At 41.9% G+C, this 27,716-nt stretch overlaps 1 protein-coding gene across 1 annotated transcript in view; it reads right to left on the reverse strand.

The window, feature by feature from the left end:
* THADA (THADA armadillo repeat containing) overlaps positions 1 to 27,716 on the reverse strand; it is a 172,489-nt gene that overhangs the window by 24,021 nt on the left and 120,752 nt on the right. The window contains exons 31-35 of the mRNA XM_056853380.1: positions 17,218 to 17,633; positions 16,967 to 17,088; positions 14,288 to 14,360; positions 13,211 to 13,355; positions 12,198 to 12,329 (exon numbers count right to left, since the gene is read on the reverse strand). Of these exons, the coding sequence (XP_056709358.1) occupies positions 12,198 to 12,329; positions 13,211 to 13,355; positions 14,288 to 14,360; positions 16,967 to 17,088; positions 17,218 to 17,633 (888 nt within the window). The remainder of the gene's footprint in view (positions 1 to 12,197; positions 12,330 to 13,210; positions 13,356 to 14,287; positions 14,361 to 16,966; positions 17,089 to 17,217; positions 17,634 to 27,716) is intronic.

A 27,716-nucleotide genomic window follows, 5' to 3' on the forward strand; every position in this document is an offset into this window, starting at 1 on the left:
GATTGTGTATGTCTGTTTTATCAGATGAACAGCAATAACATATCATTTTTGCACAATGTTTTTTAAACTTCGTGGACATAGTGTGGGTACCTCACTTTGCAAAAGCACTGATAACAATAAATAAGCCAACTAGCTATTTTACCAAGATGATGATTTAGGTTCTCCAGAGACTCAGGTTTTGTTTAAACATTACTCATTGCCTGAGGTTACGGATGAAAAGTCCTTCAATACGAGGTGAACCACTTGGCAGAGAGCAATGTTTAAATGGTACTCCTAGGTGTGCATTCACATCAGTTGCTACCATGAGTTTGCTGCTTTGGTGAGCACAAGTCTACACATTTAGACTGGCTTATACTGGAGAAACCAACATTACTCCCTGCCATGTGGACAACCCACATGCCCCCTTTGGTAGTAAACACTGGTGGTTAAGTAATGTCTAAATCAACTCCTGGAAGATTCAGCTTTTTGAGCATGAAGTTAGAGAAACATTTTATGATTCAAAACTGGATATTCATATTAAGATTATTCTTGTTAGATAGAATGTTTAAAATTACACATGCCTTTGCAGCAAGTTTAGACACTATTCAAAATACAGATAGCCCAATGTCATAATTCTCATCACTAGCATTGCAAACTCTAAACCTATACAATAGTTTTCATCAGCACATGAACACACTCACATACACACAGAGGAAACAGCCTTATCAGAGCTAAAAAAATGAATGCATACAACTAGTTATTTTAATAAACAAGCCAATGGGTACAGGTTTCATTCCAAGGGGACAGAACATTAATTTTGATCTCAAGAATTAGAGAAAAATCCCGGAGAAGATGACACAGAGCCAGGCCCCACAAATATAAAGGACTAGTTAGAGTGGTTCCTCAGTGGAACAGGCTTCCTTGGGAGGTGGTAAGCTCTCCTTCCCTGGAGGTTTTTAAGAAGAGGTTGGATGGCCATCTGTCAGCAATGCTGATTCTATAACCTTAAGCAGATGATGAGAGGGAGGGCATCTTGGCCATCTTCTGGTCACTGGGGGTGTGGGGGGGGAGAGGTAGTTGTGAATTTCCTGCATTGTGCAGAGTGTTGGACTAGATAACCCTGGTGGTCCCTTCCAACTCTATGATTCTATGACTTCCTGGCTGCTTGATCTTCTATCATTTTTCAGGGGGAATCAGTGACCATATCTCTGTGGAGGTGGATATATACATAATTCCTGGCTCCAGGATTACAGCTTACATCTGTATACTATTACAATGCTTTCATCAAATTAGTACTTAAAGGCAGTTGTTGCTAGAGATCTTGATCGGCAAAATGTCATAAACACCAATTACCGAAGCAAGTTCTTATGGGCAAATAGAGCATACGTTCAATTTACTGGAAGTTTCACTGGGTTCTTTAGAACTCATTTCCTTGTTTACTTAACAGTCACATTATTTTCTGCTATTTGAAAACCAGTGAGCCTTTTCTGCTTTGCGGAGTTGCTTTTCTTTCTTCCAAGACAACAGAACTTTTCATCTCCGTGAGTGCATCTGCTTCAGCTGAGAGAAGGGGCTTTCACTATTCTCACTTGAGCAGCTGTCATTTCTTGAAGGAATTTTATTTTTAATTACACTCTCAAGTGTCACTAAAATTACCTATATAGGTCTTCAACCCTTATTTTCATTTGTTCTCAGACTTGCTTATCTAAAGTACCCAAGAGAGTGTTCAAGACTTCAGGGTGCTTTTAACATGGACGCCTTGTGCCAATACTGAAAAGAAAACTTAGCAAAATATAAATAAATTCCAGTTTGGTTAAGAGCCTGCACCTGCAAGTGCCTTATGCAATATTAAAGTTTATTCTCTCTAGAATAAACAGTTTGGCACTTACTACATATTGGTTAACTTTGGGTACATTCATCCAGTAAATGTAGATTTAAAAATGACTTGAACCTCGCACTGAGCTAACTGGGGTCTATTTTGCATGGCACTTTATTTTTTCTTTCTTTTTGCCATAAAGTTACAGCTAACTTGTGGCGACCCATGTTAGACTTTCAAGGCAAGAGACGTTCAGAGGTGGTTTGCCATTGCCTGCCTCCGTGTCACAACCCTAATATTCCTTGGAGGTCTCCCATCCAAATACTTGCCAGGGTCAAGCTTGAGAGTGCGTGACTGGCCCAAGGTCACCCAGCAAGTTTCCATGGCAAAGTGGGGATTTGAACCTGGGTTTCCCAGATCCTAGTCTGACACTTTAACCACTACACCACACTGGCTCTACCTACCTAATATTTAAAACTGCGCTAGCCCATGAACTATATACGTATGTATATGCAGATAGATTATCTTTATATGGGGAAGAGAGAACATGCACATGCTTTAAATCAGCATTTTCTTCCATGTAGACAAGAGACTGTAGCAAATTCCAGGAGGGTAGCTTTCTTGTGGCAAAGACTACATTTTAGTGTCACATGAGTTCATTTGATCAGATGCATGGTGTTATTCTCATTTGATAGATCACAGGTAGGCAGATACATGAACATGGGCACAGAGGGGAGAAATGGGAAAAGGCTAAGAGGCCATGAAATGCAAAATTCTGTGCCATTTCTATGCAAAGTTCAAATTAATGGTTACGGTGACCAGCAGTAGATTCAGGACAAACAAAAGGAAATACTTCCTTACATAGCAAGTGCTTAAAATGTGGAATTCACACCAGAGGATGCAGTGATGGCCACTGGCACAGGCAGCTTTAAAAAGGGGATTAGATTCATGAAGGATAGGTCTATCAGCAGCTACTAGCCATGGTGACCTACGATCAGAGGCACTCAACCTCTGATTCCCAGCACCAGGAGGCAACATGAAGGGAAGGCCTCAGCCTCTATGCCCTGTTGTTGGGCCTCTGGAGGAACTGCTTGGCCACTGTATGAGAAAAGATGCTGGACTAGAGGATGAAGAATAGTTGGTTTTTATACCTTTTTATACCTTCAAACCGGCTTACAATCTTCTCCCCATAGCAGACACCTTGGGAGGTAGGTGAGACTGAGAGAGTTCTGAGAGAACTGCAACTAGCCCAAGGTTACCCAGCAGGCTTCATGTGGAGGAGTGGGGAATTCAACCCAGTTCACCAGATTAGAGTCCACCGCTCTTAACCACTACACCACGCTGGCTCTGAACCACTGGTCTGATCCAGCAGAGCTCTTGTTATGTTTTTATGTGTTTATCTCATGCATATGTAAGCTTTGCACAAACTGCATCTCTTGTATTTCATGATACTTTGGCCCTACCGTTTACAGTTTGTTTTCCTTTCTCCCTATATATGCTTTTGCCCCCACTAACTGAAGATAACACTGATGAAATAGGCATTGGTCCACCAAACAATCTTCAGAATTCAGAGCACTGTGACAACAATGTGGGATATGCTAAGGTCAAGATGGTCTAATATATATGCTCTACTTGATTGGTGTGGCTAAAGCAAGCCAGTTTCTGAAGTTTCTGATGTTTCTGATAACCCAAGAAGGGATGAGGACAACTGTGTCTGACTGCCTGTTAACTTCTTTAATCCCAGTCTATTCATCCTTTTCGCCTTTCCCTCCTAAATCCTTCTCTGGTATTAAATGTAAATCTGAGCAGAGCGTTTTTACACTTACACACCCTTCGAAGATCTAGTAAGTCACTTAAAAAGAAAGATAGGAGAGTCTTTGAGATGTTCGATGCTGTCCCTGGATCTCATCACTGTCACTACAGATGCTGATGTCAAATCACAAGTAGCAAGTGTGATTTCCAAGCTCCCAGATGTCCTTTAACATTGATTTATTTTTTTAAAAGTCTCAACAGGCACAACTGAACTCTAAACTCTAGATTAGATATTCCTCCTACATCCACAATGTTTCTACTTTTTCGTCTACTATAATATTTCACAACCTGTCTTTCCTTGCATTTCATATTATGGCTTTAATATAGTTTCATTCTGAAAGACAATAACAGGACTGAGCTATCATGGTTCACAGATAAACACAGCAGTAATGTGGGCCTGAATGCTGTCTCTTTTTAGCCCCTTGCATAGAGAGAGACAGTGAGTCCAGTTTAGCAGTTAAATGATCTCCCATTTCTTTTCTTCAACTTGCCTGAAATATAAAACTAAAAGCTACTGTGCAATGTAAGGCCAAAGTTGGCCTCTTCCCCATTTACTCCTTCTGCCAGACCTCAGTTAGTTTGATACCTTGGCATAAACCGTTAAATAGAACTCTCCATTGCTGGAATCAGTATCACTTACGCATCACTTTCCTTCCAACTTACACTTATTTATTGATAGATCACAGAATCACTGTTTTCTGCATTACTGAAATCTTGTGGCAACAGTCCCACTTCTCCCTGGGCAGTGAGTTGTAGACCCCTGCTTGCTAACAAGCACAATAAACCAGGTCAAGACAAATTATCTGTTCCCCATACTTGCTACTTCTCTGTAGTTCAAACCCTGAGGCTTAAGAGAGCAGCACTCCACATACTCATCAAAGGGTAGGATTGCCTGAACTCAGGGCCAAACTAAATGTGATTGGTGAACCCATGGCCGCCACAAAGATGGCATCACCATTTTAAAGTGATTTTAAAATGCTATGAGAATTAGGCCCTTAGTGCGGAGCTCCTTCCCCTCATCTTGCGCCTTTTCAAGTGCCAAAACTACAGGGGCCTGCGCACACCTCCTGCAGCGGCAGCTGCAGCAGCAGCAGGAGTTGGTTTTTATATGCCGACTTTCTCTACCACTTAAGGAAGAATCAAACCGGCTTACAATCACCTTCCCTTCCCCTCCCCACAACAGACACCCTGTGAGGTAGGTGTGGCTGAGAGTGTGTGACTAGCCCAAAGTCACCCAGCTGGCTTCTTGTGTAGGAGTGGGGGGGGGGGGAAGGCAATTCACCAGATTAGCCTCCGCCGCTCATGTGGAGGAATGGGGAAGCAAACCTGGTTCTCCAGATCAGAGTCCACCGCTCCAAACCATCTCTCTTAACCACTACACCAAGCTGGCTCTCCAGGGTAAGGTAAAACAGCTGCATGTTGTGAGCCTCGTGGCATTTTGATATCACTTTAAAAAGGTGATGGCATCCTCACGGTGGCCACAAGTTTGCTGTAGTGTTTCCTTTGGCTCTCAGTGATTTAGCAAGGCATGAAACACCTCCCCACTGCTCTGTGCTTGAAGACTATAATTTCCCCCTTTACTTTTGCTATTCTGTATCTGACTAAGGAGAATAAAGTTATCTTCTGATTAAGCTTCTCTATCTCCCCCCTTCTTTCTTCAGATGGATATCAAACCTTGTTGAGCTTGTGCGTACAAAGGGTTTAATGGACTGCCTGGAAGCAACGCAGAGGATGTATATGTGCATACCCTGACATGGCTCTCCTTTTGAACCAGCAATGCCCTTCTTCTCGTTACAAGAGCTAAACTAGACTCACTAGGCAAGAGGCTAAAAAGAGACAAACCAGACATTAAAAAATCTGAGATATACCAAGAAATCAATGGGGGAGAATTTAGTCTTCTAGGGCTGTGAAACTGCTCAGCTGGAATTCATATGCAAATCTGATGTTATCAATCTGGAGCTCAATAGATGTTGGCTTGGTTCCTACAGAAAGCAATTGTCCCTTGTTAGAATTTTATTACACTATTAATCTTGCTTTGCCAATTCATCATTAGTTGGAAATGGGTCTCACCCACACTTACTGGCTCTTTTACTCCTTTGTCTGGATATTGTTTTCTTCATAGCAATGTGACATGCCTGTCTCCTGGACTGCTGGGCCTCCCTTTATAATAACACCTCCCCCCGTTTTCCCACTTGTCCTGTTTATAACTATCTATATCTCCTAATCAAAGGTAAACAGTCTGTCAAATGAACAAAGGGTATTCTTACCCTTGAAAGCAGGGTTTTTTTTTGTTTTTTTGCCATCATGTCACAGCAGACTTATGGCGACCCCATAGGGTTTTCGAAGCAAGAGATGTTTGGAGGTGGTTTGTCATTGCCTGCCTCCACGTCATGGCCCTGGTATTCCTTGGATATCTTCCATCCAAATACTAGCCAGGGTCAGGGCTGAGAATATGACTGGTCTAAGGTTACCCAGCTAACTTCCGTGGCGCAAGTGGGGATTTGAACCTGGGTTTCCCAGGTCCTAGTCCGACACCTTAACCACTATACGATGCTGGCTCTCATGAAAGCTTATACCACAAAAAATTTATCCTTCTTGCCCACAAGACTCTTAATGGCATTATCATGTTTAGCTATCGTGTGATACAGAAAGGAATTACAGTATAAAATATTTAGTTCAGTACAAGGAAGTCTTGAAATGGTTATTTACTACTGCATATTAAGGTGTGTTTTACCACATATGAACCATGATCATCTAATGCCTAGTGATTCTGTTGAGAATGGGTGTCACAGGGCAGAAGTCTTTGAAACTCCAAAGGAAAAGATAAGCTTGCTCCAAGAAGTACCTGACTCACCTCAAGAGCTCAGAAAGATTTAACAGTCTCCCCACCCCCACCCTGACAGAGGCCACTGCCCAGAGCAGACAGTGCTTCTGAGTCATTAAAGCCAATTGGACTGGATGAATCATAACTACACCTTGAATAGCTGGGTATTATGCATATTCCATGATGGACATGGGATTTAAGATGGAACCTGGGAGACTTTGGGCAGTGGCCAGGTCCCCCACACTAGCCAGCAGGTCTTGATGGTGGGAAGGGCCAATATGTTCAATAGATTCTCCGACTGAGTTATAGTATTACAAATTGGTATCTAGATGACACTGTGTCACTGCTTACGTAATAAGAGGGTGCCACAGAGGCAAAGGATACAAGATGCTGCTTCAAAAACCTTGTAAGCAAAGGTAGTGTGCTTTCCAAAACACAACACTTCTCTATCAGCAGCTGGAGTCCATCACAATAAGAACCTAAGAAGGGCTTTTTTCCAATTCCAATGTATTAGTGTTTTGGTCACAGACCTTAACAATGTTCAGATTAAAACCATACACAATGTAAAACCCACAACACCAAGAGTTACATGAATAAAAATTTTAAAATGTTACAGGCAGCTACATATATATATACATATTTGTTACTGAATTGGATGTTATAGTTCTCCTAAAATTATTCTTTCTGTGTCAGCTTTGGGGTCTAATTTTCTAATTTTCAACAAATCTCTTCCTTAGCTTAGAAGCTAACATGATATAAAAGGCCACACTAAGCGTGATCTTTGGATTAATGTCTGCCATTAAAAAACTAACTCGGCCCTCAACTGTGTCTAAAACATCTGGGATGTGCTGTGTTAATTTAAAACGAATAGAGTTATAAAATGAGCAACTAAACAAAATGTGAGGGAGATCCTCTATTAAACCTGAGGAGCAGGGCATAGTCTTAGGTTGTGAGGAATTTTTGTATATCTACCATGGGTGAATGCTGAAGGCATCGTTTGGAATCGTGCCATAGTAAATGCTCTCCTTAACCCTGGGTCCAAAAGTTCTGTTTGGTAGTTTGAAAAGAACTTATTCGATTTGAATAACGGATACCATGGAGAGAACTTGGACTTTTGTATTACCGTATATACTCCGGTATAAGCCGACCAGAGCATAAGCCGACCCCCCAAATTTGAGGCCAGAAAAGGGAATTTCTTATTGACCCGCATATAAGCCGAGGGTCAATAAGAAATTCCCTTTACCGGCAATGCTGCGCTCTAAAATGGCGGCCGCCATTTTAGAGCGCAGGGATGGTCTCGCCCCTGCCCCAGGCCGCCCTCCCACCGGCCTCCCGGGCCCTCCCAACCCACCCCGACCCAAGTGCCATCCAAGGGGGGGAGGGGGAAGAACCCCTGAACCCCCTACTCACCGGTAGAGGAGCTCTAAAATGGCGGCCGCCATTTTAGAGCGGGAGGAAGAGGCCCAGAGAAGGCCCGCTGGAGGCCCGCGGATCAGCTGTAGAACGGGAGGACCAGCCCTGGTGAGGTGGGCGAGGTGGGGGGGAAGAAACTGCCGCTGCTGCCACACAGCAGAAGGCGCGGTGCGCTGGGGGTGGGGTGGGGTGAATCAGCTGGAGCACGCTGGAGCGTGCTGGGGGGGTGGGGGGAGCGCGCTGGGGGGGTGGGGGAGCGCGCTGGGGGGGTGGGGGAGCGCGCTGGTCGGCTGGAGCGCCCTGGAGCGCGCTGGGGGTGGGGTGGGGAATCAGCTGGAGCGCGCTGGGGGGTGGGGGGGAGCGTGCTGGTCGGCTGGAGCGCCCTGGAGCGCGCTGGGGGTGGGGTGGGGAATCAGCTGGTGCGCGCTGGGGGGGTGGGGGACAATCAGCTGGAGCGCGCTGGGGGGGGAATCAGCTGGAGCGCGCTGGGGGGGTGGGGTGGGGAATCAGCTGGAGCGCGCTGGAGCGCGCTGGGGGGGTGGGGGGAGCGCGCTGGTCGGCTGGAGCGCCCTGGAGCGCGCTGGGGGTGGGGTGGGGAATCAGCTGGTGCGCGCTGGGGGGGTGGGGGACAATCAGCTGGAGCGCGCTGGGGGGGGGAATCAGCTGGAGCGCGCTGGGGGGGTGGGGTGGGGAATCAGCTGGAGCGCGCTGGGGGGGTGGGGGGAGCGCGCTGGGGGGGTGGGGGGAATCAGCTGTCCGGGGGAGCGCGCTGGGGGGTGGGTGGGGAGGAATCAGCTGGCCGGCGGGAGCGCGATTCAGGCGGCTCTGAAAGAGAAACCGCCCAATTACCGTATTGACCCGTGTATAAGCCGAGTTGGGATTTTTCAGCCTTTTTGGGGGGCTGAAAAACTCGGCTTATACACGAGTATATACGGTAAGCATATATCATTATCAGTTTCTTTATCAGCAATCAATTTTTTAATATCTTTTGGTCCCATGTGTTTAAGATTTCTGGCAAAGGCAAATTATACAATTGTAGGATGGGTATAAGGACCGTGTCCCAATGGTTTTCCTTTGAATAGTACATATACTGTAATACACCAATTTTGAGTTGGTCGATTTTCTCAGGTTTAGGTAGGAAAGTAAAATTATTAAATGGGCTCTCATGGCAACTGACAACAAGCCTGCCTCCACTCTAAGGTGTGCTGCAGGTACCTCTTGGGGCAAACCCAAGAAAGCCTTCGACAATATTTCAAACCCAAGATCTTCCTAATAAAGCTATTTTGGATTTTCTCCAATTCGTGCAACATTTTCGGTTTTTGCCCCCAGATCTCGATTCCATATAGCAACTGCGGTAAGAAGGGCTTTTGTTATGGGTCACCCTGCTGAGACCTCCTCAGATGAAATGGAGTCAGTCTGAGAACAGAGGAACAGTCACAAGCAGAAGTCAGTCTAAGAACAGAGGAACAGCCTCAGGCAGAAGAGGTCTCACCGTGTCTGCAGCCTTCCACCTCAAGGACTCCAGCTGTGCCTGAAACCCAGCAACAATCAGCGTCACCAGAGGGCTCGCCAAAGCCTCTGGAGCAAAGGCGAAGACAGCATCGACACGAAATGCAAGAAAGAGGACTGAGCGCCCGGCTGCAAGCCCAACGTAAATCACTCCCTGACAGCAGCAGTGAGGCAGAGCAAGGCTGATGCGTGCCACCTGGCTTGGAATGCCAGAACTGCCTAATTAGGAACAGCTGGCTCTTCTATCCCAGCAAGATAAGGCCCTATTTTAAGCAGGCAATTAGACTGTTGTGGGAGCAAACTTGTTGCCACCACCCTGTGTATCGGTCATGTATCTCTGCTGGATTTCGGACTCCTCATATCCTGACTCCTTGGACTGACTGACCCTGACTCACAACTTGGACTGCCCTTTCTTGTGTTGATGCCTTGAACTCTGATGAAACTGTGCTTAACCTTGGACTACCTTACTGACCACACTTTGTGCCTCCGGCCCTTGTTCTCTACCGTTTTCAGGACAGTTTGCTGGATAAGTGGCTACTCTAAAACATCTTGTTTCCAGCAATGGCCACACACGTATTTTGGGAAGCCCAAGTAGGACAATGAGATCATAGTATTTTGTAACTATGTGTGAGAAGAGATTCAACCCAGTAAGGTTCAGCACTAAGCTAAAAAAAAATTCCCTCTGCCTTCTTTTTCCATCCTAGCCTGCAAAGAACAACAGCTGCTCAGTTGTTCTAAAGCTCAGCACCAAGCAGACGCTAGAAACTTTATGCCTCTTCTACGTAGGAGAAGAAAGACTTGCTTTAGAGAAAGAAGCAGGAGAGTCACCTACCTTTGCTCCTACTGAATGAACTACCACCACTAGTTGGATGGTTGAGAAATGACAAACAAGAACAACTGAGATTTGTGTTTTTGTGTTTGCATTCTTTTTAGAAATAAATCTGGAATAAGGAATGTTTCTTTGAAATGGCCTACATTCTACAGAAGATAAAAAAATAAGGCTAAGAACTCTTCTTTGAAAAACCTCTGCAAGATTAACGGATTCCTCTTGGGCAAAACGTGTAGGGAATTTATATCTGTGTAATTAAGTATATTTGTACCTATTTTGCACCACAGGCCTTGGTCTTATTTTTTATCTTCTGTGACTAGTGCAGCCCTTTTATTTCTCCTTGCTACATTTCACAGAGCCATGAATCTCTAAGTTAATTAACTTTCAAAGAAACTGCTAACATTTGCATTAAATACAATACTTCCCAGTGGTCTCCCTCACATTAAAAGGAATTTTAAAAAGTTTACACCTCAAGTTAACAAGAAAGCAATAAAATATATCATACAGTCTGGATATGTACAGTCTGGATGTTTACTGCAAATATCATCAGTAAAATCTTAACCACCTGACAAGTTTTTGTTTGTAGGGAAACAAAATAATGATAAATTTTGGTCCTAATTAAGTCGTTTAGTTTCTATGTGGACCAGGATTCTAGCATGATTAGACAACTTTTAACATATAAAAATAGTAAGAGCATAAATAAACTAAAAAAGACTTTATGAAACAGCATCGTAAAAATACTGAAAACTCAGAGGGTTGAATCCTTTGAATTTGGTGGATCATATGAGCAAGTTGCTCACTAAGACAGACCCTTTCCCACTTTCCTCTCCACCAGCGAAAGATTTAGGGAGAAAAAGCTCTCTTGGAAGAGGATGGCTCAGCAATTTCGCCTGATTATCCCATCTGACTGTAACTTTGTATTCTTTATGGCATTTTGTCTACAAGGGGCTCCTATGCCCTACACTCACATTTTTGAGGGTTGTAGGGGCTTACTGGGGGAAGAAGGAAGTAGGGACATCAGCCTCCATGAGCAGAATCCAGCCTTATGAAAACCTAAGACTCATACACACTTCTACCATTTATTGGCTTAAATAAATGGAATACCATTTTTTGTCTGAACATTTAAGTTACATTTTGCATGGGTTGAGAGATAGCGTTGGATACTATGAAGTGCAACTGTACAGGTGCTCACAGATGTGGATCTTTCCTTTCTTCTTTCTTCCTCCAAAGCCATCTTTGATCACTCCCCCACAGACGAGGCAGAGTCATGGGTAAAATGCCATGAGGGATAGAGGGGGAATCAGGAAAAGTTGTCCCAATTCCCTCTTCTACCAGCATTGCTTCCAATGTCAAAAAGGGTAGAAGAGTTGGTTTTTATACGCCGACTTTCTCTAACACTTAAGGAAGAATCAACCCAGCTTACAATAATCTTCCCTTCCCCTCCCCACAACAGACACCCTGTGAGGTAGGTGAGGCTGAGAGAGTTGAAGCTGCCTTATACTGAATCAGACACTTGGTCCATCAAAGTTAGTATTGCCTACTCAATACTAAGAGAGCTGTGACTAGCCCAAGGTCACCCATCTGGCTTCATATGGAGGAGTGGAGAAACAAATCCAGTTCACCAGATTACCATCCGCCACTCATGTGGAGGAGTAGGGAATCAAACCTGGTTCTCCAGATCAGAGTCCACCGCTTCAAACCACACTCTTAACCACTACACCACCGCTCCAATCCACTTAACTACTTCACCAGGGGATGATTTCACCCAGTTCCTCCTCTGCAGCTCCCTGAAATGCCATTCTATCCACAAGCTCGCCCAGGCCTCAGCAACAGCTCTGTGGCAGTCAAAGGAGCTGCTGGGGGATAGAAAAGGTGGGGAAATGTGACTGCCTTCTGCTTGTTGTTTGTAGGAACCAACTCAAATTTTTATCATGCTACTATTTATGCTGAATCCTCCTTAAATATTGATAATGGAGCAAGAACAATTTGATTGATAATGGAGCAAGAACACATACCTTTTTTTCTAAAGATGCTTTCCTGAGACAAGGCCACTCTGACAACACCAGCAGCTGCATCTCTTACCATCTGCTCTTCACTCTGCAACAGCTGAATAACACATTTCCAGAGAAGCAGGGTATCAGACAGACCTGTGTATTTATTAAAAAGGGATGTTAGAACTGATTTTTTAAAGTCTGAAAAATATGTTTTTTCCTTTTTTTAAAAAAATTCCTACGCTAATTATAAAACCTGAATAATATCTCTCAGAAGACTTTCTACACATCTGATTCCTTGACTGCAACCTACTAACTTCTCTCTTGATTTTCATGTTGAGGGTGGGGTAATTAAAAACACACTGATAAAGGAAGGCTTACATTAAACTTCGGGTGCAGAGTGGCAAGCTGCAGGACTGCAGTCAAAAGCTCTGCTCACAACCTGAGTTCGATCCCGATGGAAGTCGGGTTCAGGAAGCCGACTCAAGGTTGACTCAGCCTTCCATCCTTCCAAGGTCAGTAAAATGAGTACCCAGCTTGCTGGGGGTAAAGTGTAGATGACTGGGGAAGGCAACGGCAAACCACCCCATAAACAAAGTCTGCCTAGTAAACATCGGGATGTGACATCACCCCATGGGTCAGGAATGACCCGGTGCTTGCACAGGGGACTACCTTTACCTTTTTAATGCTAAAGTACTGTTATCTCAAAACACAGCGTATACACAAAACTCTTCTGCATACAGACTGACTCATTCATTGGAGAGAGCAGACCCATGCAATAAAGCTTGAACCTTGTGCATGTATAGAGGAGCTCTGTCATAGACCTACCTACGTAACACATGCGTAAGACCTTGGGATTAATCCAGTACCCAAAGGCATAATTAAAAGCATAGGGCCCAACCCATCCAAAGGTCTAGCACTTTTATTTTGGGTTAGAGTCAAGCATGTGTTTTTATTCTCACTCTGAAATCAATGATACTAAAGAGTATTTTTGCTTGCTTGTGCTCAATAGTGCTGAATTATGCCTATTTACTTACCCAAGAGAAGATTCTGACTGGTCAGGAAAAATGGTGCAACAGTGACAAGAACATCTGCAGCAGCCAGCCTGAGATCTGTCTGTTGTTCATCTTCACAACAATAAGTGACTATTTGAATCCATTGTTTCATCTCGGACTTTACTTCCTATATGAAAATGTGAAGGCAGTAAGAGGGTTTAATAATACACTGAAATTCATTTATTTATTTTTTGGTGTGGAACTTTAATGCTAAATTAATAAAACAAATACAATACACAAAAATGACATTCAGCCCTCACAGCTTCCACAGGATCAGAATTTCCTTCTAGACAGAAAGGAAATCAAGACCACTGTTTGGGTTTGGACAAGAAAAGAGTGTCAATATTATTTTTTTTATATATATATATACACACACACACACTTATAAAAAACAAAAGCAAGAAATACAAAATGATGAATAAACAGTATCACAGTCTTTCATTATTCAAAGATAATCCCTATAATCCTGTAATCATTACAATAGTAATATTTATTCTAATGTATATGTTCTACAAAGAGAAAAGAGGAAGACCCAATAAGAGATGGATTGACTCAATAAAGGAAGCCACAGCCCTCAATTTGCAAGACTTGAGCAAGGCTGTCAAAGATAGGATGTTTTGGACGACATTGATTCATAGGGTCGCCATGAGTTGGAAGTGACTTGACGGCACTTCACACACACACACACACACACACACACACACACGTTCTACATCACAAAGAAAACAAATGCTTGAATATTGCCTGAAATCTAGTGTTCTAATAGCCAATACACATTTTAAAGAAATAAAAATAAACACACTGTAATGCAGAAGTCTGCACTGGACTTCTGCAAAAACTGATGCTGATGCTATGGGCTTCAAGCTAGTATTTGCCTGTAGACTGAAACCTTTATCTCGGATTCTGTATATCAGAAGCAACTAACTTTATAGGCTCATCAAAATGAAGAGCTTGTTTAAAGATCATTTTGCAAAAAAGCATTTCATCTATCACAGCAAAATCTGAGGCAAGCATGACATAACAAGCTGCCTCTAGCAATGCTGAACTAAATTATCTTACCTCCTGCCAATTTTGTACAAGATGGACGATTAACTTTGAAGCGAGCTTAAGGGATATACTTTGAATTTCAACGCTGCAAAAATAAAGGTTAACAGACATACAGAATTAATGCGAAATTACATACTGTTGCAGCTTTGATATTGGAAACAATTGGCAGTCAGTTTAGTATAACTAAAATAATACTTCCTTCACACTTGTTACACACATTGTGTGCTGACAGCTGAAGCCAGGAGTAAATGTATCTCAGCCCAATCTGTTATAGCCATTCCACACTTAACTATATAATCATAATACGAATTGTTAGCCCATGAGAAGGAGGTTGTGCTTTACAAATATGTAATTGGATTAAGGTACATCGAGCCCTGATAACGACTGAAGAGTTAGCCAATTGGCCACATACTATCTATGCATCTGTTGATTTTTCAGGATACAGGACCCATTTCCAGTAGTCTATCTCCACTTTCTTCCAGTCTAACAATTTTGTTCAGACCATGTGTGGAGGATATATATTCAGATGAGCTTTCGGTTCTCATGAGTTCTCAAGGACGCCACCCCACCACCCTGTTCTCCGCCATTTGAGCCTCGAGGTCCTTGCAAGGGCAGCAAGGCCCTTTGGGCCTTGTTGGATGTTGCCCTGTTGTTGCTGGTTGTGAAGGGCCCCCGTAACAGTTCAAGCTTCAGGGTTCCAAAAATGTAGGTCCGCCTCTGGGGCACACAAATGTTTCTGAAGAATTTATACTGTTCAGACAGACAGAATTTGCTAGCTTTTCTGGGACCTTTAAAGAGATCACATACTATCAAATGTTGTTTCTATTTCAGAACATGTTCTCTTGACTTAATATGTTTTGCTTCTAAAAAGAGTAAGCAATCTTATTTTGGAAAACAACAAAAATCAGTTATCTGTTTTGGAAATACTGATAGGTCTGAATTAAAGTCTCAAAGTTTTAATAATGCATTTTCATTTATCTAAACAGTCCCTAGATAATCTTTAACCAACAGTATGTTTGTAGACATCTGAGGCTTCCTTAGCCAGCATGCTAGTGGGGAGGAGGACTTTCTGTATACATTCCCCAAACTGTTGCTTTGTACAGGTCAGGAGAACTGTTACGGTTTCTCCTAAAGAATCTTGGCCCACTGCCGAGAATTTTGTCATCGGTCCCCCCCCCCTCCAGAGAACATGTCCCTGGGGACAGGGAATGACTTTTGACAATGAGTGTGATGTACTAGTTAGAATATCAGACTGGGACTTGGGAGACCCACATTCAAATTCCTACTATGCCGTGGAAGTTTGCTGGATCACCTCAGGTCATTCACACACTCTCTCAGCCTGAACTACCTCAAGTGTGAGGATAAAATGGAGAAAGTATGTATTATGCATGTCCTGAAGCTCTCTGCCACAAGAATGCTAAAGCAAGAGGCCCAAAGGGACATGTGTTTCACATGCATATCACAGGTCAGCCCCTGGCATCTGCATTTAATCTCAGATAATAAGTGTTGGGAAACATCCCTCTATGCCCAAGATTCTCCACAGCCATGGCCAAGCACAGTAGACAATATTGCTGGGCCAACAGTCTGAATTGGTATAAACTGAAAGATATGTAAGAGCCATAAATAGCAGTTTTACAGCCAAATAGCAACTTTATTGCTTGCCCTGCAAGTTCAAAACACAATTTGTCGGTAACATTTCTGAAATGCTCCCAATAAAATGTCTAGGAAATTCATTAATTTAAAAGTATTTAATATGTATGTCTTCAGGGATAAGATAAATTTTGAATACAAACTAACGTCTTTAAAAAATGCACTCCATATACTTCCAATTTCAAACTTCAACAATAGCCACTGTCCTAAAACACTAATTTCGAGTTGAAAACATGAAGATACTAATAAAAAAAGGAGAACCAGAATGATCCATTCAGGTCAGATCTGCCTAGGATCTATTTAGATGTCACATTGCTTAGTCTTGTTTCATCATGTGACTGACTTCATCAAGGTTTTGTAAAGATATATAAAAATTAGGAAGCAACATATGTACAATTTAGCAGTGCTCGGTGCTTAACAAGATATATTGAAACCACAGGGATTTCTTTTTTTTAATATCTAAGATTAGTTCTTTTCAAAGGGTAATCTGCAATCAGTGAATATTTTTTTATTACAAGCAGGTGCCTCACTTACCAGATCCCACTTCTCCTCTGCCTGCCTGCGCTGCTGCCCCTATACAGATAACATGGCTTGCATGGAGGAGGTGGTCGAGCTTTCTGCTCCTCCTCCACCACCACCGCTACTCCTCCGTGGCTCACATGGTGACAGAGTGGTGGTGGGGGGCCTCCTGTTCACCTTCCTGCCTGCCTCCTTCACTGCTACCTCTGTGGCTCAAAGCAGCAGGGTGGAGGTGCAGAAGTATTTTTTTCTCTCCCTCCCCTGCCTTCCTGCATTAGCGGCATCTGTCAGGCATGGCAGTCTGTTGATGAGGCTGGGGCAACGGAACTGTGTTGCCTGAACAACTCCCTCTCCATTTTAAAAAAATGTTCTATATTTTTCTGCAAACCTGGGGATTCCCCACAAGTTTATAGAATAATCGCCTTTCTTTCTACATGTCCCTGATCCACAGAATTAAGTATCCACAGATGGGGCCGTGTTGAGAATTAGATACGGTGATATTTTACCAGTAACAAAATATACCTGTCCGAAGTATCTGCAATATTCATAATCCAATGCAAGAAATCCCTTGGATTCATTTTTATGGCATCTTCTGTCTTCAGAAGCACATTTCTGAAATCCATACCACATAGAACCTCCAATACCTAATAAAAAGAAATCACTTGTGTCAGTGAAAGAAAAATAAACAGTCTTAATCTGGTCCATCTTATTTGAAATTACACTTCTTTATTACATGGAGTTTTTCTCGAGAGGGGGGCGTTGTCTGTTTTTACCTTGCAAAAACATTCTGGATGCTTTTCCTTTACAGCTATTCCAAGAAGAATCTCCTCCAAGCCAGACAGTAGAGATAAAAGGTTTTTTCCTCCTCCTTCAATCATAGGTTGACCACTCATTTGTTTCAACCATAGCAGGGTCGCTTCCAGGACCAACAAGCGCACTTCATGGAAATCAGAATGTAGGAGATGTGCAACTGATAAACAAGGGTCTGTTGCATTCCCCGTTTCAAGTAAACCGTGGTTTGCAAATCCAGGATCAGCAGTCACTGAGACCATAGATATTAAGAGTTTGGTGATGCTTTGGAGATACTGTGCAAGTCCAGGTACTGCAGGAGAATAGGGGATGCCCGTTGCCAGCTCAGAATTAGAGACAATTGTAGCCATTTTCTCCCAAAATCTTTGAAATTCAGCTCCTGAAAGAAAATATGGAAGGGTGATGAAATGAGGAAGGGAAAAGGTTTCTTTGGTTAATGCAAGCACATACCTATAGCACAATTCAGCCAAACTGAAGCACATTTCAATGGAAGATTTAAATACACTATATGTCCAAACCTGAAAATGGGTTCAAACTTTGAGGCACTGAGCCTCAGACTACATTTTAACAATGTCCTTGGGCTAGTCCTTCAAAACAATTTGTTCCAGACATTTCAGTAAAAAAAGCAGGGACTCGCAGGGGGCATATCTCTTCCCATCCCCACTATTCTCTCCTTCTCTTCCCTGAAAGTCCCCATGATCTCTTGCCTTTTCCTGCATCCTTCTCTCCTTCTCATCCAAACCAATCTACCTACCTTTACCTGCCCCCTACCTCCAACTTCCTCTCCTTCACTCTCCTCAGCAGCCTCTCCCTTGCAAAGACTGGCAAACCTCATATCCTGGCGTTTCCTTGCTTCCTTCACTGTCCCCACCACCTACCTACCTTTTATCTGTTCCCCATCTTCAACCATATTTATTATTTATTTACTTCATTTATACCCCAATGGGGACCCAAAACAGCCTACACCATTCTACTCTCCTCCATTTTACACTTGGAACAACCCTAAGTATGTGAGACTAGTCCAAGGACACCCAGTGAGTTTCCATGGCAGAGGGGAGATTCAAAACTGGCTCTCTAAGATCCTAGTCTGAAACTTTAACCACTACACCACACTGTGGGGTGGTTGCTTTTGAACAATAGCAGGCAGCCAGAGCCGGATGAGTCATGCAAGTCAAGTGGTAGCAAGTCACCTGTTGGTTGCTGCTGAAGGAAGTAGGGAGACAAAGCTAATTTTGGACATAGATCTCTGTTCTTTTGTTGTGGTTTTAATAGTTATTGAACTGGATGTGTTTACTGTAAACTGCTTTGAACTTCTAGGAAAAGTAACCCAGAATTATTTAAAAATAAATAAACAGCTATGAGGTCAACAGGTAAAAACCACTGGTGCTATCCCATAAGGATTGGGTTGGTCAATGCATGGAATCAGGTGCCTGGTATAGGCTGCCTGCAGTATATGCACAGGAGGCTACTAAGTGGGCAGAACAGAAATACCTGCACACAATAGCACCAGTGTAGTTGGTTGTCCTGACTGAGCAGAAGACTGTTTTGTAAACTGAGGTAAATCCCAACATTCAGTAAGAGTGGTGGTGGAAAGAGCTGTCAGATTGCAACCGACGTATGGTGATCCTCTGGGGTTTTCAAGGCAAGGGGCATTCAGAGGTAGTTTGCCATTGTCTGCCTCTGCTTAGTAACCCTAGATTTCCTTGGTGGTCTCCCATCCAAATACTAACCAGGGCTGACCCTGCTTAGCTTCTGACATCTGACAAGATCGGGCTAGCATGGGCCATCCATGTCAGGGAAACGTGTGGATTTGCCTATAATGCATGCGTGGGGGGGATACTGACATCTAACGGATCACAAAGAAAGTTTGGACCCCAGTTCAGAGAGCTGCACTTGCTTTTGCACTTGTGGAACACTCCTAACATGAGGTAGTGGCAGTGGTGATTCCCCCCTCCCCTTCCCCCATTGGTCATTTGTTGGTTGGGCAGAGGAAGACTATAGAAACACAAATGTTCTCACACTTCTCTGGACTGGTGTTTATACATGTCTGTATCACCTCAAGCTGCAGCCAAATGTTTCTGGCTTTTTCTTATTCTTTGTCCAAAATTTCTTTCCCAGAAAAATAAAAATCTCATCTCAAATGAGTAAGTAGTATTCATGTTTCTTCCTTTGACAAAAAATCTTTCCCGACTTCCATTTACATATTTATTTTTCTGCCTAACTTAAAGCAAATTCTTTTCCTTGGCCAATGTCAAAACTTTTTTATTAAATCAACATGCTCATTAATTTCCAAAGTAAATGTCTGGCTCTGTTCTTAAGATGCATTAAAGAGGGTCTTTTCTATTTACAGACAAAACTGTTAGAAGGTTCAGCCATTTAACATTTCCCCTATATTACGATGAAGGAAGACAAAACAGGAATAGGAAGGGAGGTAAAAATTCGAGGGAAAGATATATACACATGGATCATTTAGGCATAACCAGAGAGTATATACTATCACAGAGCAAAATGGAATTAAGTCAAGGTATTTCTTGAACACAAACAACATGGCTCGGTTGTTCCAATTAGAGGTTATTTTACAGAAAAAAAATGATGTTGGGATGTTAAAGGATTAATCTAATGTCTGCGTATCTGTTGTTGCAAACAGCACGTTGAACAAGATATAGTGTTGGTTTAATTCAGCAGAGCAGTTCTTATTCCTACTTACCAAATTAATCAATCCCCCTCCCCAAAGAATAGCTGGCACATAATTTAAAAAGGCACACCTCTGCAATTTGCATCAATGCTGCCATAGGAGATGGCACCAGTTCTCAGATGCAGCTTCTAGTTCCAGATAAAATCCTTCCGTTTCTGTTAAAAGCCTCTTCTCACTAGAGTGAAATGAATCACTAGAGAAGGCAATCTTATTTATAAACATATATTTATGATATACACATATCCTACACAGATCTTGGGCATACTTTCAATGAGACCCTTGTGCCTAATGGTCATCGGCCAACTCCTCAATGTTAGATTTGATTTCTATTTGCTGTGTGCCACTTTATGGGCTTGAAGGAGAAATTTAGGATCTACTCCTTGGGACAGGGTATAAATCTCTGCTCTGTTGGTTGTAAGGATCCATTGCAAGTGAGAATAAGGGACTACTTAAAATCCCCAATCCCCTCATTTGCCCTGCAAAGCACTGAATGCAAGACTTGTACATCACCCCCTGGAGGTCCATATGGCCCCACTAAAAATCAATGTACTGGAAGATGCAGCATGGCTTGAAACCAGAGGAAAGTGACCACAGCAGGAAAAAATAATGAACAGGATGTATGAACATGTGACAGGAAGTAACATAATTAATACCTTAAATAGAGGGAGATTAAATGTCATTCCCAGGTTCCTAACTTGGTAAAGAAAGAGGTTACCATAGGAAGGAGTCGGTTTCTTTATAGATTTTCAAAGAAATTTGTCAAAATAATCTGTTCAGAGTAGTTTAGTTACAGAAATTCCCAACACATTGAACTGGATGACTTTTAATGACTCTCAGACTAAAATTCAGTGTGAAGACAAATACATAATGAAAGGCCTTCTATGTCATTGAAGTCAGTAGGCTTAAAACGATGTAACTCTGCTCAGAATGGCATAATAATTTAGGCTTATATAACCAATGTATCTGTAAAAGTGTAACAGAAATTAGGGATATATGATAATTCGAGATAGAGGACAGAAGATGACAGAGAAGTATTCGGACCATACTCTTGCCAGTCTGTAATTTACAAGAAGTGACTCTGATTTTAACTATTACTTATTTTATGGGGGGAAATTAATAAAGTAAAATTATACTTATGAAAATAAAATATGAGAAAACAAAGCTGAAAAGTAGATCAGTGAGGAAGAATCTAGAGAGCAGAAAAAATAGTAAACTGGCAATATTGTTAGGACAGCGTAGTTGTTCAAACTATACAACATTTACACAAACATATATAGGATCCCTTTTTTCAAGAGAAAATCCACTAATGTTGAACAAGAATGTGAGCCATTTTTGTTATCAAGGGCTGAGAATTACCATTCTTAAGTTAGATCCAAATTACTTGCAAGAGGCTTTGACATTAAACTCAGATACATGTGCCTAGCTATTTTTAGTACATGAAACATTTTCTGCAAAAATGCTTTGATCTACCAACTCAGTACGTTTTATCTATTATCTGTTCTCCTTTAACAAAACACAGACATCTTCAAATTAAAAAGCTTCTAGCCACTGAGTATGCAATCATGACCCTAAAATAGGGGAAGTATATTTCATCTGCACAGGGACAGCAAATTGAGAAAAATGATGTTTAAGCCCAGTTCATATATACAGGATAATAAGGTCTCCCAGAAATGCCGGTGAATGGACCGCACTGTTTCAGATTGCATGCGACAGATCATGGAGGATCTCATGTAGGATGCTCTCCTATGATAAAAACTACTTGAAAACAGAAAACAAGCACAGCTAGCAATGAGATGTGCTAGTTTTCTATTGGTATGGCATTTTTTTAATGCAAAGGAATGTTCAGAGCTAGAATCCACTACCTGCAGCTTGAAATGGTACGGTCCATTCTACCGCCTCAGGATTTGGCAACCTCATTCTCCTACATGTGAAATCCAGGCCTTTGTTTCATGCAGTTATGGGCAACCTGACAGCAAGCATGTTATAAGTCAAGTCCAAAGCGTGATGAAGTATTACTGAGCACTGCAGCGTGCATGCATGTCCTACTTTCCACATCTTGCTGAGGTTTGGCTCTAGTCTACTGAGCAAGGGAGCAAGCAGCAGGGTAGTGCTGGAAAGGCAAGCAAGAATTCGGGTCTGGCTCTGGGCCACCACCAAACCCACAGGCCCTTCCTGTTCCTTTCCAGGAATGCCACCATTTTTTATGCCTCTACCACTTGCAGGACATATGCCACACGTTGGCTGGCACTCATGTTCTAATGTGCTCTGTAGAACTGAAAAGGCCAGCTGCATACCAATCTGTGCAGCATCTGTTACATTAACTGCACCTGATATTAGGAATGAAATGCTTAAGTCAGCAAATTGTTAACAAGTTTTAATTTTGTAATGCCAAATCAACAGTACACAATGTTATTTTTGTCACTTACTTCTGAACGCCCAGGTGACTTATAAAAACTGTACCACATTAAAATGTATGAATTCATGGTGTCTGCCATTAACTTCACTTATGTGGATTTAGTGACTCTCTCTCCAAAGAAACTCTTTCAAAGAAGCTGCTTGTTCTTATCTATTCCTATTGGATTTTAACTTACTACTGCTAAGCCATTACCATTAAATTGCCATGTAAAAATGATGAAGGCTATAAAAAGGATGAAAAATATACTTCAGTTATCCTCTCTTTTTGGAAGCCAAGAGTGGGTAGATGTTTTGGCTAGAACATTCTCCATATCCTCTTTGAAAGCTGTTCTTTGGAGCCAAAAGGCTAGAGGGGTTTCATTATGAGACCAGAGAACATAAAGCATTAAGGAAGAAGCTGCTAGAAGCTTAGTTTCTTTTAAAGAAGATCCAAGCCTAAGAAACTCCACAGAGACAGAAGATGGCAAGAGAGATTAAGGCTCTGGTTCTCCTAGTGTACAGCAGGTTCACAGAGAAGAGTACAGGACCCTTCCTGCTGCACACAGAGACAGCAATCCTTTCTTCCAAGCACTCAAACTACTGGCCTGACCACAAAAACTACAAAGAGACAGTAAATACATGGCAGCTTCTTGCTAGATCTGCTTGTCCTTCTTCCATGTCTTCCCGGGCTGGCTGGTTATAAGAGGGAGTTTGAGATGCCCTGTCTGTGGTCTTCTAATGGGAATACTGCATTAATCCATAGATCTTTATATAGCAGATTGTTGTATGCAAAGAGGCTTATCTGCCAGAAGTAGCTGCCAGTGGGGTGTAAAGATGGGCCTCAGAAAGCAGACTTTGTACACATAAGAACGAGGTGACAGGGTCAGCCTGTAGGTAGGGGATACCAATTTTCAGTGTCCCCCCTCAAACCTTCGTACACATAAGAAACTAGCACATTAGAAAGATTATACTTTGTCTGCCCACTGACTCTTAAGTAGGGGAAACCCGTCTGCAATCCGGAGTGGTACCATCTCAGTTATTCTGCCTTTTCTACCACTTTGTCATCTTCTGATTCTGACGCACAAAAGCCCTGGACATATGGAGCAGAATGAAGTGAGAAACCTAAGATGACAGAGTGTATCCACTTTGGACTGCAGATGATGCCTTTTTAATGTTCCCCAAGAAGTAAAAACCCTAGCGTATTATGAGAAAATATTCATCCTGGGACTCCATCAGGGGTGATGCTGATTTTTGTTTTTTACATACACTGGGGGGAAATGGTATTTTCCACCAGTATTCCGATGTTATATCATCCATTCTACCACATCAGGGCACTTCTAGCCCATCCCCATTTTGTTCTGCTCAACGAACAAGCCAACATGGCACAAGCTCAAAAATTTGACCAAGAGAGCAATGCAGTAGTTAAGTGACAAACCTATAAAAGAATGAAAGATGGGGTGATAAAGCTGACCCCCACCCCATATCACTGTCTCTTTACAAGATGGGAGCTGTCCCATCTTGTTCAAAGCCATTCTTATATAAATGGAGGCAAGAGATGGAAGATATTCTTATAAGGGTTCTATGATTAAGAAGACTGTTTGAAATGTATAGGCAGGAGAAAAGGGAGAGAGTTTTAGAGTCTTTCTTGCTTCAAAACAAAGCAGTGTAAGAGAGAGATGTTACAAAAAATTCCAAAAAATACTGAGAACTTAAAAAAAAATTCTAATGGAAACACTGAGAAACACTGAAAATTCCTGATTCTTTTTTTTCCCTTTGAAATGAGTGAAATGCTTTTTAAACAAGGTTTTATTTCACTCACAATATATAGCTTGAAAATGTCTCCCCCGTGTCTTCAAGATTTTCCCCACAAGTTCTGAAAATTTTGCATCTCTGGTTAGAGACGATAAGATGAGATGTAGTGGGAAGGTCTTGATGCAAATAGGAAACTGATTAAAAATTCTTAATTTTGCTGTCAGACATGAAAGCAAAGTTCATCATTAAATTTAACTTTAAAATAATCCTTGGCCCTCTCTTCTCACAAACGTAAATGGTAGGAGAGCAGGCTGTTTCATTTATTTGTTTTATTTCCCATTCTTCTCCCCAATCGGGACCCCAAGTGGCTTATGACAGCATTCTCCCCTCCTCCTTTTTATCCTCACAACAACCACCCTGGTCAGGTTAGGCTGAGAGAAGGTGACTGGCCCAAGCTCACCTCATGAGCCTCCATGACATAGTGGGGATTCAAACCTGGGTCTTCCAGATCCTAGTCTGGCGCTGCAACCACTACTGCCTCAGTCCACGCTGGCATAAGAAATAATTGATCACACTGTTAAGAAATATATCAGTACCCACGGTTTATATCCTTCATGACATAACAGAAAGAGACTGCTTTCAAACTTTTCAGATGAAGTTTGTGAAATTTAACCTCTTAAGAGCAAATCATCAAAGCAAATGCATATATTCTACTATTGTTTTTATACTATTAATTTATATCTTAGTGATGCAAGTTAAGAAAGCTAAAATTTTATCAATATTAAACATCTTTTATATTTATTCCTGTCTCATATTGATTACAAAAGCCATGGAGTATATAAATATGTGCACTTTTAACTGTTTCTCACAGATTTGGCCAGTTGACTATTCCTAGTTTCTACTACACCTGTGAAAATTCTTCTTTGATATCTTTTAAGAGCTTGTAGCACAGATTCATTGATTTGCAAAAAATTACAGTCTAATTTACTTTTGGTCATTTTATTTCCTTTTACATATTATACATTTGTGGGTATGATGCTACAGGCAAAATATCATATTTGGCAAGGTTTTAAATACTCCAAAGGACATCTGATAATGGAACAATATGCACAATAATCATGCTAATTGCTATATTTGGTGCTAAGTTTTACATAATAATCAAACTGCTTATGGATTCATGTTGTAGTGTATGATTTCTGTTCAGCTAAACAAATTTGTTATCATACTTCTCCAGCAGCCTTGGCTCATTCCACTTTCCTCATATGCATTTGCTGGTCTACTGGATTTGGCTGATGATCTTTACCCAAAGACTGGTAGTGAAAACTATATTCAATGGAGCCTGTCATGTAATGTGTAACTTTAAATAGTGTATTATCTTTGTATGTTATCTTACAAAGATAAGATTATGAAGTTCAACACATGGTTAAATTCTGGAAAGGTTTTTGTATTTATACACATGAACACAGGAAGCTGCTTTATGCCAAGTGAGACCATTGGTCTATCAAGGTCAGCTTTGTCTACTCAGACCGGCAGTGGCTCTCCAGGGTCTCAGGTAGAGGTCTCTCACATCACTTACTACCTGATCCTTATAAATGGAGATGGTAGGGACTGAACATCAGACCTTCTGCCTGCAAGGTAGATGATTTACCACTGAGCCAGACCCCTCCTCACTTCATATAGCTTTCTAAAACAGGCATAATTATTTAGTAGTAGTCCATATATAACCATTTGATAAGATCATTATGTTGCATTCTAGTTTGCATTGATGAAACTCACTTTGTGGCCTGGAATGTATATGTTAAACTTCCGGGAGCATCACACACACAGAAAATTTAAGAAATTGGTTCATTATTATTAGTTCTCTTTTCTACACATATTTATTTTCAAGAAGTAATTTTCCAGGGTACCTAATACTTGGTCTATGCCTAGAAAGACACCCAAAAGAGTGTAAATTATGAATGCCATTAAAATTAAATAATTTAATAAAACTGGAGACAAGGCTATTCAATCACTCAGATCATTCTATGTGCTAGAAGTTGGATGTACATAAGAACATAAGAAAAGCCATGCTGGATCAGACCAAGGTCCATAAAGTCCAGCAGTCTATTCACATAGTGGCCGACCAGGTGCCTCTAGGAAGCCCACAAACAAGAAAGCTCACGCGGCCAGGTGCTTGCAAGTGTGTATGGGGGGAAGGAGAAGCTGGGAACCTCTCTCTCTCTCTTTCTCTCCCTCACTCTCTTTCCTTCCTTCTTTCCCTCCCTCCCCTTCCTTCCTTCTCTGCATAGCCTCTCCTAGCCTCCCCACCACTACCGGGAGATCTACGCCTGGTATGGCCCCCGAATGATGTTATAAATTGCAAATGGCCCTTGGCAGGAAAAAGGTTCCCCACCCCTGCTGTAGAGATTATGTATGCATCATGACTAGTATCCATTTTTAATACTAATATAATATAATAAGTTTAATAAGGTCCAAGACCAGCAAATAAAAGATATACATAAAAATACATAAACATACATAAAAAGGATAGCAAGTATATACTCCAATAAATACTTGTCATTCATAAAAAGCCGTTGAGAGAATGATTTTAAAGTATAATATATAATTGGAATCAACATAAATATAAGTCTAAAATCGCTCAACCATTGAGTTCAACCCATGCACGTCTAGTCGATTTTTAATACTAGCATTGCCTTACTCTGCCATCCTGAGCATAGCTTCTTGGTGGGGGGGGGAGCATTCCTTTCCCCCTTCCTGAGGGTGTGAAGGCCTTGATCAGTTCAGGGGAACAGAGGGCAGAGGTTTGTTGTGAGAAGAGTTTGGTAGATGCAAAACTCTTTTCCCACAGCAGTCTCCATAAGAGACAGGAGAGGAACAGGTGTGGAAGAGTAGTGAACTTGGGATTGCAAAGGTAGAACTGGATTAAAATTAAGCCAAATTTAACAGGACTTTAGCCAGTTTTCATAAGAACATAAGAAAGGCCATGCTGGATCAGACCAAGGTCCATCAAGTCCAGCAGTCTGTTCACACAGTGGCCAACCAGGTGCTTCTAGGAAGCCCACAAACAAGACAACTGCATCAGCATTGTCCTGCCTTAAACATCAGATATAAACATAACATTATAAGACCTTAACCAGTTGAACTGATCCAAGTTATGTATTATTACTCAGCAATAGAACAGTTACATCAGTTTATATAGAACTATTACTACTATATACTACTATGGTATATATAGTGCTGACCTGGATGGATCAGGCTAGCCCAATTTCATCAGATCTTGGAAGCTAAGCAGGTCAGCCTTGGTTAGTACCTGGATGGAACTCCAGGGTTCCTATGCAGAGGCAGGCAATGGCAAACCACCTGTTTGCCTCTTGTCTTGAAAACCCTGCAGGGTCGCCACAAGTGGGCTGTGAGTTGAAGACACTTTCCTCCTCCACCACCACCACCACTTTTAGAAGGTTCAGACTGACAGTATTCCTGCCTAGAGGGCTGAGTCTACACAAGAGAGACAATGAGGAGTGAGTAAAGCAAACAGAGTTCATTTTAGCTATTTACCTTAACATTAAAATTATTAGGAGAGGCATTTCTTAAAAGTTCAATAAGGCAAACAGGCATTCTCAA

Source organism: Euleptes europaea, chromosome 7 (genome assembly GCF_029931775.1).
Source record: "Euleptes europaea isolate rEulEur1 chromosome 7, rEulEur1.hap1, whole genome shotgun sequence".
Classification (NCBI taxonomy): domain Eukaryota; kingdom Metazoa; phylum Chordata; class Lepidosauria; order Squamata; family Sphaerodactylidae; genus Euleptes; species Euleptes europaea.